The sequence below is a fragment of the Pan troglodytes genome, chromosome 21, assembly GCF_028858775.2.
Source record: "Pan troglodytes isolate AG18354 chromosome 21, NHGRI_mPanTro3-v2.0_pri, whole genome shotgun sequence".
Lineage (NCBI taxonomy): Eukaryota > Metazoa > Chordata > Mammalia > Primates > Hominidae > Pan > Pan troglodytes.
Genome location: NC_072419.2, coordinates 39446019 through 39459658, shown reverse-complemented (window position 1 = coordinate 39459658; position 13640 = coordinate 39446019). Strand labels below are relative to the sequence as shown.

The following is a 13640-nucleotide window of genomic DNA, read 5'->3' as shown; positions in this document are numbered from 1 at the left end:
CCCCTTGAGTTTGGCCCTTCTCAGCACGTGCCTGCTTCCTCTGTGGCCTTCTCTGCCAAGTTGTGTCACCACACAAAAGACCTCTCCAGAAGCTGAGCAGATGCTGGCACCATGCTTCTTGTACAGCCTGCAGAACTGTGAGCCAGATAAACCTCTTTTCTTTAGAAAGTACCCAGCCTCAGGTATTTCCTTATAGCAACACAAAATGGACTAAGACATCCGCCTCAGATGCAAGAACGAGCATCCTGGAAGATGCTGAGACTAGGGACCCAGTACAACCTTGTGATTCTTGCTAAGGGGCACAAATTGTTCGAAGAGAGGAATTGGGATACATTAACTGAGGGCTAGAAACTGCCCTGGTGTGGCAGATTGACCACAACAGGCCTCTGGCCTCCTGCCATGGGCGCTTATGTCCTCATTGCCATTGACACCTACTCAGGCTGTGGTATTACCATTCTAGACCAACATGTGAACTCTGAAACTACCATAGATGCTCTTAAAAAGAACTATGTCATGTTTTTGGATACCCTGTGGGACTTCGCTCTGACCAAAGAATATATTTTACTGCCCAAGCAACACAACAATGAGCTCAAACTCATGGAATATGAGTTTGTACTCATATCACCTACAGGCCAATGGGGCCAATGAATGATGGAGCAGCTGACTCAAGTAGCAACTGAAGAAAGGACATTAAGGTGGTCTGCTAATGAGCTGGTACCCTTGCCTGATTAGGGCAGGATGCACAGTAAATACTGCAGCACATGCTGGGAAACACTGAACTTGGTGGGGCTTGAGGTGGACATGGACTGGACAGTGCTTGATTAGGCTGTGCCTGTGAAATTCCAATCTCCGTGTTCTCAACCATTCTTTTTTTCTTTTTCCCTATGGAGTGCATGTCTCTGGGGTAGTTTGTGGTTTAGGCTGTCATAATACCCCAGATGGGGCCCCCTAACTCTAATCTGGTGGTGATGCTTCCCCTGGGCACCTCTCTTTTATGGGACTCCACAGGGGTAGTGGATGAGACCAAAGAGTTCCAGGATGTTAGGGTCCCATTAGTGGCTCCAGGGACATCTGATCCTTCTACTCAGGTGGGCAACATTATCAGACCTGTTAAATTTGTGCAGTACATGATCTCCCTTCCTGGACTGGACAATTGAGGCTGAAAGTTCTGGGTCAAGCAGGAAGGGCAATGGGTGTCCACAGAGGTAGTCTCAGGATGGGGACACACAGCCTGGGTTGTAATACCTGGACAGCCAGCCAGCACCCCGATTAATAGACAGAAACACCTCCAGCCACAAAGTATGAGAAGAGGGTAGAGGATGGGGAAACAAATCTTTCCCCTTTTTGTTTCATTAGAGTACCTAGTAGTGCCTAGATTGACAACACACTGGTGAAGATTAGCAGTGGCAGCCGTAGGTGGGGATTTGAAACATTGTGGACTGTCACCCGTGTATTTGGAGCTTTCCCTCCAGGCATGAATAGTCCACATGTGACATATTGCCAATCTGATGGGGGCCCCAGTAGGAGAGTGACCCTCAGTGCGGGTTGAGATCCACAGGTACTGAATACCCTGTTCACAAAGCTTACCTTAAACATAGGGATATGTTCTAATGGGCTTTTCTTAGAGATTAGCAAGTTGGGCAGCATCCCATCTAAAGATTTAGAAAGGCTCCTGTGAGCTCCTGTGGGCTGAGCAGAGATGGGTTTTATAGGTATAAAAGAAGAAGAAACAGGGGACAAAAAATAGATTGATCATCTCAAAGTTACTTTCCTTATAGGGTTAAGGAAGAGGGAACTTCCTTACCCTCTGGCTCAGGTAGACTTGGCCCCCTCTGCTTGGTTGGAAAACTGGCCTGTTACTAAAGTTTAGTTTGATTACATGATCCCATGCCTGAGTGGCTCCATTCTGGTTTGGTCTGGTCTGTTGGGCCTAGTGCAAGAGCTCAGTTCAAAACAGTGGCCTTTTCTAATTTTTATTTAACACAATTCTGCCTTAATCTTTACTCCTTACATAACCACAGCTCCCTGTAAGCACATGGCCTCCTAGAGCCCTAGGAGTATGTTGGAGATTTTCAAAGCTCATATAGATATCTTATTCCCCAGCTTTTCCTTGTCAGCTTTTTGGTTAGTTTTTTGTTTGCCCCAAATATTACATCCCCTCAGGCAGCTGTGGTGTTAAATAGTTGCCTCTGGTTATTTTTTGACAAATGTATTTGGGGAAAAGGCTGTTCAGACCAGGGGAGCTCTGCATCAGGTCAAGTAATGACAACCATGAGAATAGGTCTTCCTGGGAAACCAATGGGCCGGTCAAACAATGACAATTCTCTGTGAATGAGTTGCTCTAACTCCCTCCTCACCTCTCCAGTGTCTACTGGGCTGCTGGTTCTCATCAAGACTGTGGGCTTTTCGTTTTCAAGTTGGCTGTGGAGCGGGAGCATGGGGAGATGGGAGAGGTTAAAATGCCACAAAGCTCTCTGTTCTTGCTGAGATTCCATAATTTGTATAGAATAAACTCTCCCCAGATTGCTGCAAGCTTTGGTTAATTTCCAGAGCTCTGAAAATGTTAGTTAAGACCATTTCTGTCAGTTTTCTCGTTGCTTTTACGTAGGAAAAAATTTTCAGAGACCTTTCCTTTGCCACTTTCACTGACATAATCCCAGAGAGTTTAAAAAATGTGTTTCCACTCTTTAAATAGCATAACGGTTTTTGACTAGCCTGGCCACCTGGCAGGATGTCTTGCATCCAGGGGAATTCTAGATTAGCTAATTAGAAATTGAACTTGTCAGGGAGGGGAGGACCCTTCTGTGGGCTATAGGAAGAAGTCCAGGGGAGCAGGGGGAAAATCATATCCAGAGATGGCCAGGGGATGGGTGTGAGGCAGGAACACGGTTCAGTACAATGGCCAGAGGGCAGCAGGCCCAGCGCTGATGGTTCTAGATGTGTGTCCCTGGGCTCCATCCATCTCAGTTCTTGGGGCCTCAGACACAGGGAACTCTCAGTGCTGACCCAGTGCCTGCCCTGAGAGGGCCTGAAGGTAGCTGATTCCTGGAGCCTCTCTAGCACAAGCAGGCCCCAGTTGCTGGCTTCCTATCTGGAAGGTCCTTCTGCATTTCCGGTCAGTGCCTAGGTAGACATTTCCCAGGCTCATTCAGCTGCTTGCTGGGAGTTAATTACTCATCTGAGCTCAGAGAACTTTTGTGGGTGTGGAATACGCTTTCTTTCTTGAATTCTCCCTGAAGACACATGATGGTGTCACACAACAAATCTCGAAGTCTGAGCTATGCAACTGTCCTTCTATGATGCCATGTTGATTGGAGACAACAGTAGGTGGAGATAGTGGCAGGTCTGGACTTGATGATTGATGTTTGACAGGGGTTGGAGAATGGGTAGGTCCCTGGTTTAGAATCAGAGATTTGAGAAACATGAACTTGAATCTGCTCATTCTCACAAGCTCAACAAAGGCTCCAAAGAGCAAGGGACATGGTTTTCTGTAAAGTCTGGGATGTTTCCAGTCTTTCATTGGCCCTTTTGTCTCCCTGTGGCCTTGGGCAAGTCATTCACACAATCCCAAGGCCTCAGTATCTCATCTGTGTAATGAAAGGGTTGGACTAGTCCCTAAAGACCTCAACAATGAGATCGTATGTATTTTTTATTTGAGGGGGGTCAGAGTTCTTCACTCTGGGTAGCCCCATTCTTTTTCCTTCTCACAGCCAGTATTTCATAAATCTTTTCTTTTCTTTCTTTTTTCTTTTTTTTTGGGACAGGGTCTTGCTTTGTCACCCAGACTGGAGTGCAGTGGCGTGAACATGGCTCATTGCACCCTTGACCTCCAGGGCTCAAGCGATCCTCCTGCTGCAACCCCTCAAGTAGCTGGGACTACAGTCACATGTCACTACACCTGGCTAATTTTTCTTTCTCTGTCTATATCTTTTTTTTTTTTTTTTTTTTTGTAGAGATGGGATCTCCCTATGTTGCCCAGGCTGATCTCAAACTCCTGAGCTCAAGCGACTCACCCACTTTGGCTTCCCAAAGTGCTAGGATTACAGGCATGAGCCACTGAGCCTGGCCTCATAAATCTTATCTGCATACACAGACTCAACTTCCTTACCTCCCCTCCTCTTCTCAGTTCCTTAAACTCAGGCTTCTTCCTCCAACAATATAACTCCAAGCCAGGATATCAAGAAACTTCTGCTTACTTACAACTCTAGTTGTATCTTTCTCAAACCCCCAGCAGTGAACACTTTGCACCAGTTTGTCCTTTTCATTTCGTCCTTGGTCATTTTTTGTCCTCCTCTTACTTAGAGAATTGACAAGAGGTCAGTATGACTGCATGCAAGGAAGCAAAAGATGGGCGGTAGGTGACTTGTGTACCGTCAGCTTCCTGGATGGATCCTCCGGGTGTCCCAGGCATTTCCACACAGAGTAGCCACAGCTAAGGGCATACTTTGTCTGCCGGAATCAGTTCATCCTCCCAGATCCCCAGGTACCCTTGGCTCCTCAGCCTGACACTGGACACGCACCTCACCTACGCCCTTGTCCACATCCTTCCAGATCCACCTCCTGAACATCTCTTAAATCTGCCATTTTCTTCTTTTCTTTCCAACTTTTATTTTAGGTTCAAGGGGTACATGTTACCTGGGTAAACTGTGTTTGTTGTACAGATAATTGTGTCATCCAGGCAATCAGCATAGTACCCATAGGTAGTTTTTCAGTCCTCACTCTCCTCCCACCTTCTACCCTCAGATAGGTCCGGTGTGTATTACTTCCTTCTTTGTGTCCATGTGTACTCAATGTTTAGCTCTCGCTTGTAAGTGAGAACACGAGAGACTTGGTTTTCTGTTCCTTTATTGATTCACTTAGGATAATTGCCTCCAGCTGCATCCATGTTGCTGCAAAGGCCATGATCTCATTTTTTAACAACTGTGTAGTATTCCATGGTGTATATGTACCATATTTTCTTTATCCAATCCACCACTGATGGGCATCTAGGTTGATTCTACATCTTTGCTATTGTGAATGGTGCTGCAATGAATGTGCGTGTGTCTTTCTGGTAGAAGGATTTATATTCCTTTGGGTATATGCCCAGTAATGGGATTGCCAGGTCGAATGGTAGCTCTGTTTTAAGTTCTTTAAAAAATCTCCTGACTGCTTTCCACAGTGGCTGAGCTAATTTACATTCCCACCAGCAGTATAAGCATTCCTTTTCTCTGCAACCTCGTTGGCACCTGCTACTTTTTGGCCTTTTAATAATAGCTGTTCTGACTGGTGTGAGATGATATCTTACTGGGTGTTTCTAAAAATTAAATTTAATTTTTTTGACAGGGTCTCATTTTGTCACCCAGACTGGAATGCAGTGGCACGATCTTGACTCACTGCAACCTCCACATCCTGGGCTCAAACAATTCTCTCACCTCAGCCTCTCAAGTAGCTGGGACCACAGGCACACGCCACCACCCCTGGCTAATTTTTGTATTTTTAGTAGAGATAGGGTTTTGCCATGTCAGTCAGGCTGGTCTTGAACTTCTGCCCTTAACTGATCTGCCTGTCTTGGCCTCCCAAAGTGCTGGGATTACAGACATGAGTCATGGCACCTGGCCTTCATTGTAGTTCTAATTTGCATTTCCCTAACACAAATCTGCCATTTTCATTCATGGTGCGGCAAATTTGTATGTCATTAACTGTACCTGGAGTATTATATCTACCCTGAATGCCTTATCCCCCCTTTCTAAGGACACCTGGGAAAGCCTTCTGAAATCCACACACACTTGAACATCTCCCTGACCTGCTCAAGACTATTCAGATCTACAAAGTAGGTGCCAAACTCTATGCTATGGCCCCAACCACCCAGGCCAGGGCTGTTTCCAACCCAGGAGCCCTCAAGTAATGGTGAAGGATGACAAGGCCCCTGATGCAGAAGAAGAGCCATTTTATTAGGTGAGGCACATGGAATGTTACACACACCTGGTGGGAAAGGGGAGGGAGCAGGTTCCTCGGAGAGAAGGCAACTGTGTCATCTTCCAGCACATGGGCCAGCCATCTGTGAGCACTGGGAAGCTGGGCCAGAGGGAATGGATTGAGCAGCAAGAAATAGTTCTGTTGGGGGAAGACCCTAATCAGGATGGAGACTCAAGGTCAGTGAGTGTTACTGGTATTGACTCATCATCAAACTCATGCCCCAGAGGGACAGGAGGAGGCTGAGACCCTGGGCAAGACATCAGGCCTGGAGTCAGGGCTCTGTGAGCATGTGTTTGAGTGAGTGTGTGTCTGTGTATCCACGTGTACTTGTGTGTGGTGAGTCCACTGATGTGTGCGTATGTGTGAGGGTGCTGGGTGAGAGTGTGTGTGTCTGTGTGTGGTGAGTCCACCGATGTGTGCATGTGTGTGAGTGTGCTGGTGTGAGAGTGTGTGCGTCTGTATCAGTGGCCATGTGTCTGGGCATTTGTGTGTGTGTTTCTCTTGGTAGCTGTGTTGCTGTGCTGCCTGCATCCTTCCACCTCTGTCAGCTTTTCTGTGGATTTCTCTGTGCATCCCTGTGTGTACCTCTGTAGATGTTTGTCTCTTTCTTTGGATGTCATTGTCCCAAGCTCCCGTCTGTCTTCTACCAAGAGAAGAACAACCAGCCCCCAAAATCCTGGGGTGTGGGGAAGGGCACTTACCAGCTCAGCAGAGGCCAGCCCCTTCCTGGAAGGCTTAGACCTTGATGATAAACTGTAGTCCGTGGATCAGCATGTCTAAACAAACAAACAAGCAATGAAAAAACAGACGACAGTCATGATCTCAGTGTGAAGGAGTCCACATTCCTCAAGGTGGGGGGCCAGGGAATGGAGGCCTCTGGAAATCCGACTGTGTTCAGCATGCTTGGAGGAAGCCAGGCCTCCTTCTACCAACCAGCCCAGCTGTCCTCAGTGTCAGGGCTGAGGCAGGAGACACGGTGTCTATCTCAAAATTATCTAGATTATTCGGGGGAAAATGAAGCCCAAAATAGAGAGAGTTGAGGCCAGAGGGACCTAGTATCCTAGGGTGTGCAGGGAAAAAACTCCTTGGGGGAAGTTGCTGCTCCTGCAGAGAGGGACAGAGGGCTTGAAAGCAGGTACTTACTGACAATGTCATGCACCAGGGTGATGTCCAAGCCACTGAGAACCTCATTGACCAGAGGGCACACCTGGCCAGGGGCAGAGAGGGGAGTTAGGCAGAGTGGCACCCTGGGGGCAGAGAGGGGAGTTAGGCAGAGTGGCACCCTGGAGCAGCAGAATCCCTAGTGGGCGTTCTCTGGGGAAATTTCCTGTGATTTTTCTGTGTGAAAGTGATTCTAAGCAATCCCACAGATCAATGGTCACACATGCCCGAGGAGAAACTGGAGGCATGAGGGATGTTGTGAAGGGCCCCAAATCACACAACAAGCCCAGTGTTCACCCTGTGACATCACATCTGATTCTAAGTGGAGTGGAGTGCCCTGGTTATAGGAGACACCCAAGCATAGGTTGGAAGACTGTCTGTGGCCACAGAAGGCTGGACAGGGAACTTCTCCAATTTCTCTGAACAGGGGCCAATCCATTTCAGCTTCAGTGTGGACAGGCAGGGCCTAGCCTAGAGCAGAAACTCATCAATGCATTTGGAAAGATGTAAAGAAGAAACATGGACAGATGGATCAATGGACAAATATATTGATGAATGGAAGTTACTTATCAAATTGAGGGACTCGGACCCACTTAGCTCAGGGCTTTGTTTTAGTGCAAGAAGCTCTAAAGCCTGAGGATCAGGGGATCCCCACCTTGCCTACTTACGTTGCCCTGAACCAACTCGGGCAGGACTTTATTCAAGATCCCTGTGAGGCTGTCCAGAAGACCTTGAATGGGGAGGGGGCCAAGTCTGAAAGAGAAAAGTCATGGGTGATGCAGGGACCTGGAGATGGTGTGGAGAAGTCTCCAGAGGGGGCCACTGTGAACCCCACAGTCTCAACACTCAGTCACTAAAGCCGAGCCTTGTCTATCTACACCCACGTGCAGGCCAACAGCAAGGGGCTTATGGAAAGGGAGTTACATTTGTGTACAGCAGTGAACACACAGGTATGTGTAGGATAAACACATGGTTCTCAGAAAAAGCAGGTGCCAATAAGGCTTTGCAGAGTCCATAAATGAATGGATACTACTTAGTATGTAGTTGTCATTATGATACAATGAGATGACACATGTGAAGCCCAATGTATGTGTTCATTAAAAGTTAACCACGTGGGCAACTTTTGCGTAATAGGTTTGACACAGTCTCCCCATGTGACAGGTAACTGAAATAAATAACCTAGTTAGGATCCATGTCTATTTTACCCCTTACTGGGACAAAGCACTTTCACACCTATTATCTTGGTAGGTTCTATCAGTAACTCCAGTGCAGTTCCATATTGCAGATAAGTAAGCTTAGAACTAAATTGGAGAAGCACTACCCAGGTTCACACAGGAAGCCCTCTATCCCCATTCCCCTGTAATATGCAGGGCTTAAACTCCAATTTCTTGTTGCTAGATCCAGCATAAAATTGGTTAGCTTGGTCTAAGAAGGAATAAGTACTACTTTATCTATCTATCTATCTATCTATCTATCTATCTATCTATCTATCTATCATCTATCTATCTGTCTATCCATCCATCCATCTATCTATTCATCCTTCTCTCCATCAACCCAACCATCTAACCATCTGTCCATCCATCCATCCATCCATCCATCCATCCATCCATCTTTCCACGCTCCCTCCTTCCCATCCATTTTCCCACCCTTTCTGCCTCTCACTCATCTATTCTCTCATTGTCCCAGCTTTCCAATCATCCATCTGGCATCACACCCTGTCATCTCTGGGCAGGATAAGCTGCTCCTCTGGCCTCACCCATCAAGAAGAGAAATTTGCAGGCTTCCAGGGGAATGGGTGCAGTCACCAAGGACCAGGTGGATCCTCTCCTGCTTATCTCTCACAGCTAAGATTTCTGCAGTGATGTCCAGCTTCACAGCCAGCCTCAACAGACTTGCACCGACCAGGGGCCTGCAAAGGAGACAGCCCCACTGGTATCTAGCTCCACCACATTCCAAGGAAGAGGGTTATTTTCTCCTTGCCAAGAATGCTAGCCTCACCTCACTCCATCTTGCCCACAGTTGTACTTATCTCATTTTCTAGCAGGAGAAACAAAGACTCAAGAGGTCAAGTGAGTTTCCCAAGTGACCCAAGGCCACTTAGCATAGCAGCAAATGAGCTGAAGTTGGAGGCTCAGGTCTGTTAGACTCCAATACCCCCGTTATGGTTAACCACGGTCACCAGGGTCTCCCTTGGTGAGCCATCCTCTCACCCCCTCTTGGGACCCACTCACGTAGTCACTTGGAGCTTTATGCCGAAAGGGATGGTGACATAGAGACGGTGGCCATCAGGGCTCTGCACAAGGCCAAGTTCCAGCAGCTGGGGGTCAGTGACCTTTATGCTGTCCAGGGAGTAATATTGGAGGGGGAAACATTAGCTCCTCTAGCTCCAAACCCAGAAACCATCTTTAACCTAACAGTACCCATCCCAGAGGTAGAGCTTCCCACCCAGGATAGGGAGATGGGAGGGGAGTCTTGCGCCTAAGCCACGTGGGTTCTGAGTCACACACCAGGTCTTTTCCAGCCTCTGCCCTGGAACAGATCTGACACACACACAGGGCCCTTTCCTTATCTCCAGTCTATGAGGTATTCAGGACAACAACTGTGTCTGGATTATATTTGCATCCTGTATGCCAGCTAAGAGCCTTACAAAGAAAGTGGCTACTTCATATTAGTTGACTGGATTGATGGGAAGGTGGGTAGTGGATATGTGGGTGCATGGATGGAAGAGTAAGTGATTAGGTAGAAGGATGGATAACTGGATGATGGATTGGTCAGTGGATGAATGGATGATGCAGGTGCAACTGGAAGTAAATCTGCACAAACATTTATGGGTAAGAATCACCCACCCTGTCAGGTGGCCAATCACCAATGTTTATCATGGGAATTGAGGAGCAGGAAGTCAGGGAGAGTGCAGAAAGGGTGGAAGGAAGCCATTCTCCCATTGTCCTATCTTTCCAACCATCCATCCATCATCACACCCTGTTGTCTCCAGGAGAAAGCCAGCCCTGTGACCTCACCCATCAAGCAGGGAGGCCATTTGATGGGTGAGGCCATTCACTGAGCCAGCCACTGCACCAGGTGATTTACACCTTTTCCAGTCCTCACAATACACTTTCTCTGTGGGTTCTATAATCTATATTTTACAGATGGAGAAACCAAGCACAGAGAGACAGGGTGTCCTGTCCCAGGTCATCCAACAAGTACATTTGAAAATCGAAGTCAAGAAGTCTGTCTGTCTCCAAGTCAGGGAGTGAGACCCTGGGTGGGTAGGAGTTTGGAAATGGCTTTGATCCAGTCCTATCCAGGAACCAGGTCTCCCGGCTCACTGGCATCAAGCTTCCATTCTTGCTTTTTGCTTTGCGAGCTCTTGGGTGTCTCATGGGAAACTCCACGTTAGACCTTTCCATGGACATCACACTGTTTTTCATCACATTGATATCATCAAGGTGGGCAGGTTACACTCTTACTAACATCAAAGGCCGTCTGTGTTCTAAGGGATTTCGCAGGTGCAGAGAACAAAATGACCACAGTGTAGTGGGAAGAGCCTTGGCTTTGGAGTTAGGATAGTAGAGTGAGAGCCTTACTCACTTGGCATCACTCTAGCAGCGTGAACACAAGCACCTCTGTGCTTTGGTTTTCCCATTTGCAAACTGGAGATTATTAAATCGACCTCAAAGGGTTGTGGTGAGGATTACAGATGATGCTGGGGCCTCAGGACATGCCTAGAACTGAGGGCATTGCTGATTTGGGGAGGACTGGTGTCCCTGCCAGACTGGAGATGGGTCTCAGAACTGAGTCCTGGCTCCATCTTCAGGCCGCTCCCTCGCTGCTTCAGGGTCACTGCCTGGGGCTGGCAGATCTTCACCTGGGGTTCCCTGGTGGAGACCAAAGCTCTATTTTAGGACAACTCACTCAATGATGTTGTTCAGGCCAGGAATCACTGACGTCACTTTTCCAAGCAGTCCCCCAAGGAGGCCACCAGAAGTACCTCCTCCAGGCTTCAGGATGTCCAGGAGCGGAAGGTTTTCCAGAATGCCCAACAGGCCCCCAGACAGCAGGCCATTGCTGAGGGCTGGAAATGGGTGTAAGGGTCTCTGGGGGTCAGATCTGACAATTCCAGATCCTCAGGCCCCCTCCCCCATCCAGCCCTGTCCCTCCCCGCTTTGCAGGGTTGGACACACACACACACACACACACACACACACACACACGCACACATACACCCCTGAAAGAGGTTGTCACATACTCACCATTTGTCAAGCTTCCTGCAAGACCTGTGGGACTCAAGGGCAGGGCTGGATTCACATTCAAGGGCAGGGTCTGGTCCAGGGGCACGGGCAGGCCTCCAAACTGGGCCATGGTCTGGGCTAACAGCCCGCAGAAGACAATGAGGCCCCCAGTTTGAAACATCTTTGCTCTTAGTATCTGTGGCCAGAATGACAAGTCCAACATGGCATGGGTATCAGAGAGGAATTTATCCACCACCTGCCCCTGACACCTGGGGGGTGGGGTTGTTTGCTCCCCAGAACACCAGGGGGTCACTAGTAATAGCTAACACTGCTGAACAATTTCTCCTTGCCAGGCAACAGGCTGACCACTTTACACAATTTCATCTTCATCACAACCCTAAGACATGGGCACCTGTTACCTGCATTGCACAGGTGAGGACCACTGATCAGGGGCCTAAAAAGGAGACAGCCCCACTCCACCACATTCCAAAGAAGAGGGTTTTTTTCCTTCTTGCCAAGAATCCCAGCTTCACCTCACTCCATCTTGCCCACAGTTCACTTGTCTGATTTTCCAGTAGGAGAAACCAAGGCTCACAGAGGTCAAGTGAGTTTGCAGTTGGGAGTTTCAAATATACTCCCATCCCTTCTTGAAACCCACTCATGTACTACCGAGTGTGGGTAACTTTCCCCAAGGTCACAAGTACACAGTGGACAGAGGATTAGAAGCTAGAGCCAGGTGAACCCTCGGTTAAATTAAGTAACCATCAGATTTATTCTCCAATCGGGCTTGCTTCAATGGTTTGAATCATTGCTGCTCTTCAGACAAAGTAAATGAGAAGGGTTAAACATGCAAGTGCTGAAGAATTGAACTGTTTTAGATCATCCTTGTTCAGTCCTTTGGCCTGAGCTCAGGCCATGATGGTTGGTGGACGCCCTTGAAAGTCACACAATACAGGGGTCGCATGGCCACAGCCACCATCTCATGTAGACCTGTGTTGGGGAATTCCTGGGGCCATCAAACTCTTCATTGCATGCAAAGAACCAGGGGACCAAAGAGGGGTAGTGACTTTCCCAAGGTCATACAATAAATTGATGGCAGAGCTGTGGTTGAAGGAAGGCCTCCCAACCCTCCCCTCACCCAACACACAAACATGCATTCTATCGTTTTGACACCTTTCTCTTCTCCTTCAAGCTGCCCTGGATGGAATTCTGGTCAACCCCTGAGGTTTGGCTTGCAGACCTCTCACAGGTCTATTTGGCAGCCAGCAAAGTTGTCCAGAGCCTGCACTAGTACCTACAATTTGGAGACAACTGGTGACTTTGTGCAAAATTCCATCTATTGGCTGACTCAGCTAAAGCTCCATCCTTGTGGTGGAAGGCTGGAAATGAAAGGTCTTTGGTCCAAAGAGCCAGTTGTGCCCTTCTTAGGGAGGTAACTTTGACCACAGCCTCTGAATCTCTTTTGGGCAACAAACCCTTTATGAATCCAATGGAAGCTAAAGATCCTAGTCTCAGAAAAATGCATCAAAATGTATAAAATTGGGTGAAGAATTTTAGGAGGTTTTTGGATCATCTGTATCCACACTGGTAACCTCAAGCTAAAACTTATGCCTTAGAGGCTTTCATTTACGGCATTAATAGTGCTCATTTCTATATCAATGTTACTGGTCTCTTAGGACAGCAGAGCAAATGGCCATCCCCACATCCCTGACATTGGCCAGGTCTGTTTCTCTTGCACAGCCCCCAGTGAGTGATCTTGAGTACGATCTGCCTGCCCCACAGGGAGGAGCCTGAGATCCCTGCCGTCAAGGGTAGCAGAGGGGCCGCAGAATGGATGGCTCTTACCTGGACTTCTTAGAGGTCTCAGCAGCTATCCTGGTCTCCTCTCTCTCCCCCACTCACTTCTGCCGAGGAGGCAACCTCTTTTATAGTATGGGGACGAGGAAGCATGTATTGGGTGATGGGTTTCTAGATAATTGAGAATTCTGCAATCTGGCAGTGTCTTTCAGGGCTCTCCAAAGTAAATAATTGCCAATCACATTAGCAGGTGAGACAGTTAAGCTATTTGGTCGACAAGATAAACAGAGAAAAACCTGAGATGGGATGTTACTCAAGACTTTATGGTTTCCTGAGCGGAGCCAAGGTTGGGGACCCACGCTCCCAAGGTAGCTTGGAGCATTGAAAGGAGCAGCCAGACAGAGCCCAGGAAGGGACCTCAGTCTCATCTCTTGGCCCCTTTCCTCTCCTGCTCTAATTTTTATGCTCCAATTGGAGGATTCTTTCTCCTAAAATGTC

The 13640-nt window shown here is 47.9% G+C and overlaps 1 protein-coding gene across 3 annotated transcripts; it reads right to left on the bottom strand.

Annotated features, from left to right (window-relative positions):
• Positions 1-5909: 5909 nt before the first annotated feature.
• On the bottom strand, positions 5910-13245 carry BPIFA1 (BPI fold containing family A member 1). 3 transcript variants are annotated; one of them, XM_016937709.2, is made up of 9 exons: positions 13191-13245; positions 11367-11541; positions 11029-11188; positions 9348-9455; positions 8873-9025; positions 7785-7869; positions 7099-7162; positions 6657-6731; positions 5910-6109 (listed from the first exon to the last, which is right to left on the bottom strand). In XM_016937709.2, the coding sequence occupies exons 2-8, from the start codon at positions 11524-11526 to the stop codon at positions 6691-6693; spliced, it is 771 nt and encodes a 256-aa protein (XP_016793198.2). In that variant the 5' UTR covers positions 11527-11541; positions 13191-13245; the 3' UTR covers positions 5910-6109; positions 6657-6690. The 3 variants fall into 3 exon arrangements, with proteins under 3 accessions (XP_016793198.2, XP_016793200.2, XP_016793197.2); XM_016937711.2 differs by having other exon boundaries at positions 5910-6093; XM_016937708.2 differs by having other exon boundaries at positions 5910-6054.
• Positions 13246-13640: the final 395 nt, after the last annotated feature.

Bases quoted from the DNA above. Each gene is read 5' to 3' on its own strand.
- BPIFA1 (XM_016937709.2), bottom strand. From the start codon at position 11,526: ATGTTTCAAACTGGGGGCCTCATTGTCTTCTGCGGGCTGTTAGCCCAG. The intron at 9,026-9,347 runs GTGAGTGGGTCC...TCTCCTTTGCAG, and splicing joins ATAAAGCTCCAAGTGACTAC to GCCCCTGGTCGGTGCAAGTC. The intron at 7,163-7,784 runs GTAAGTAGGCAA...GCCCCTGGCCAG, and splicing joins CCGAGTTGGTTCAGGGCAAC to GTGTGCCCTCTGGTCAATGA.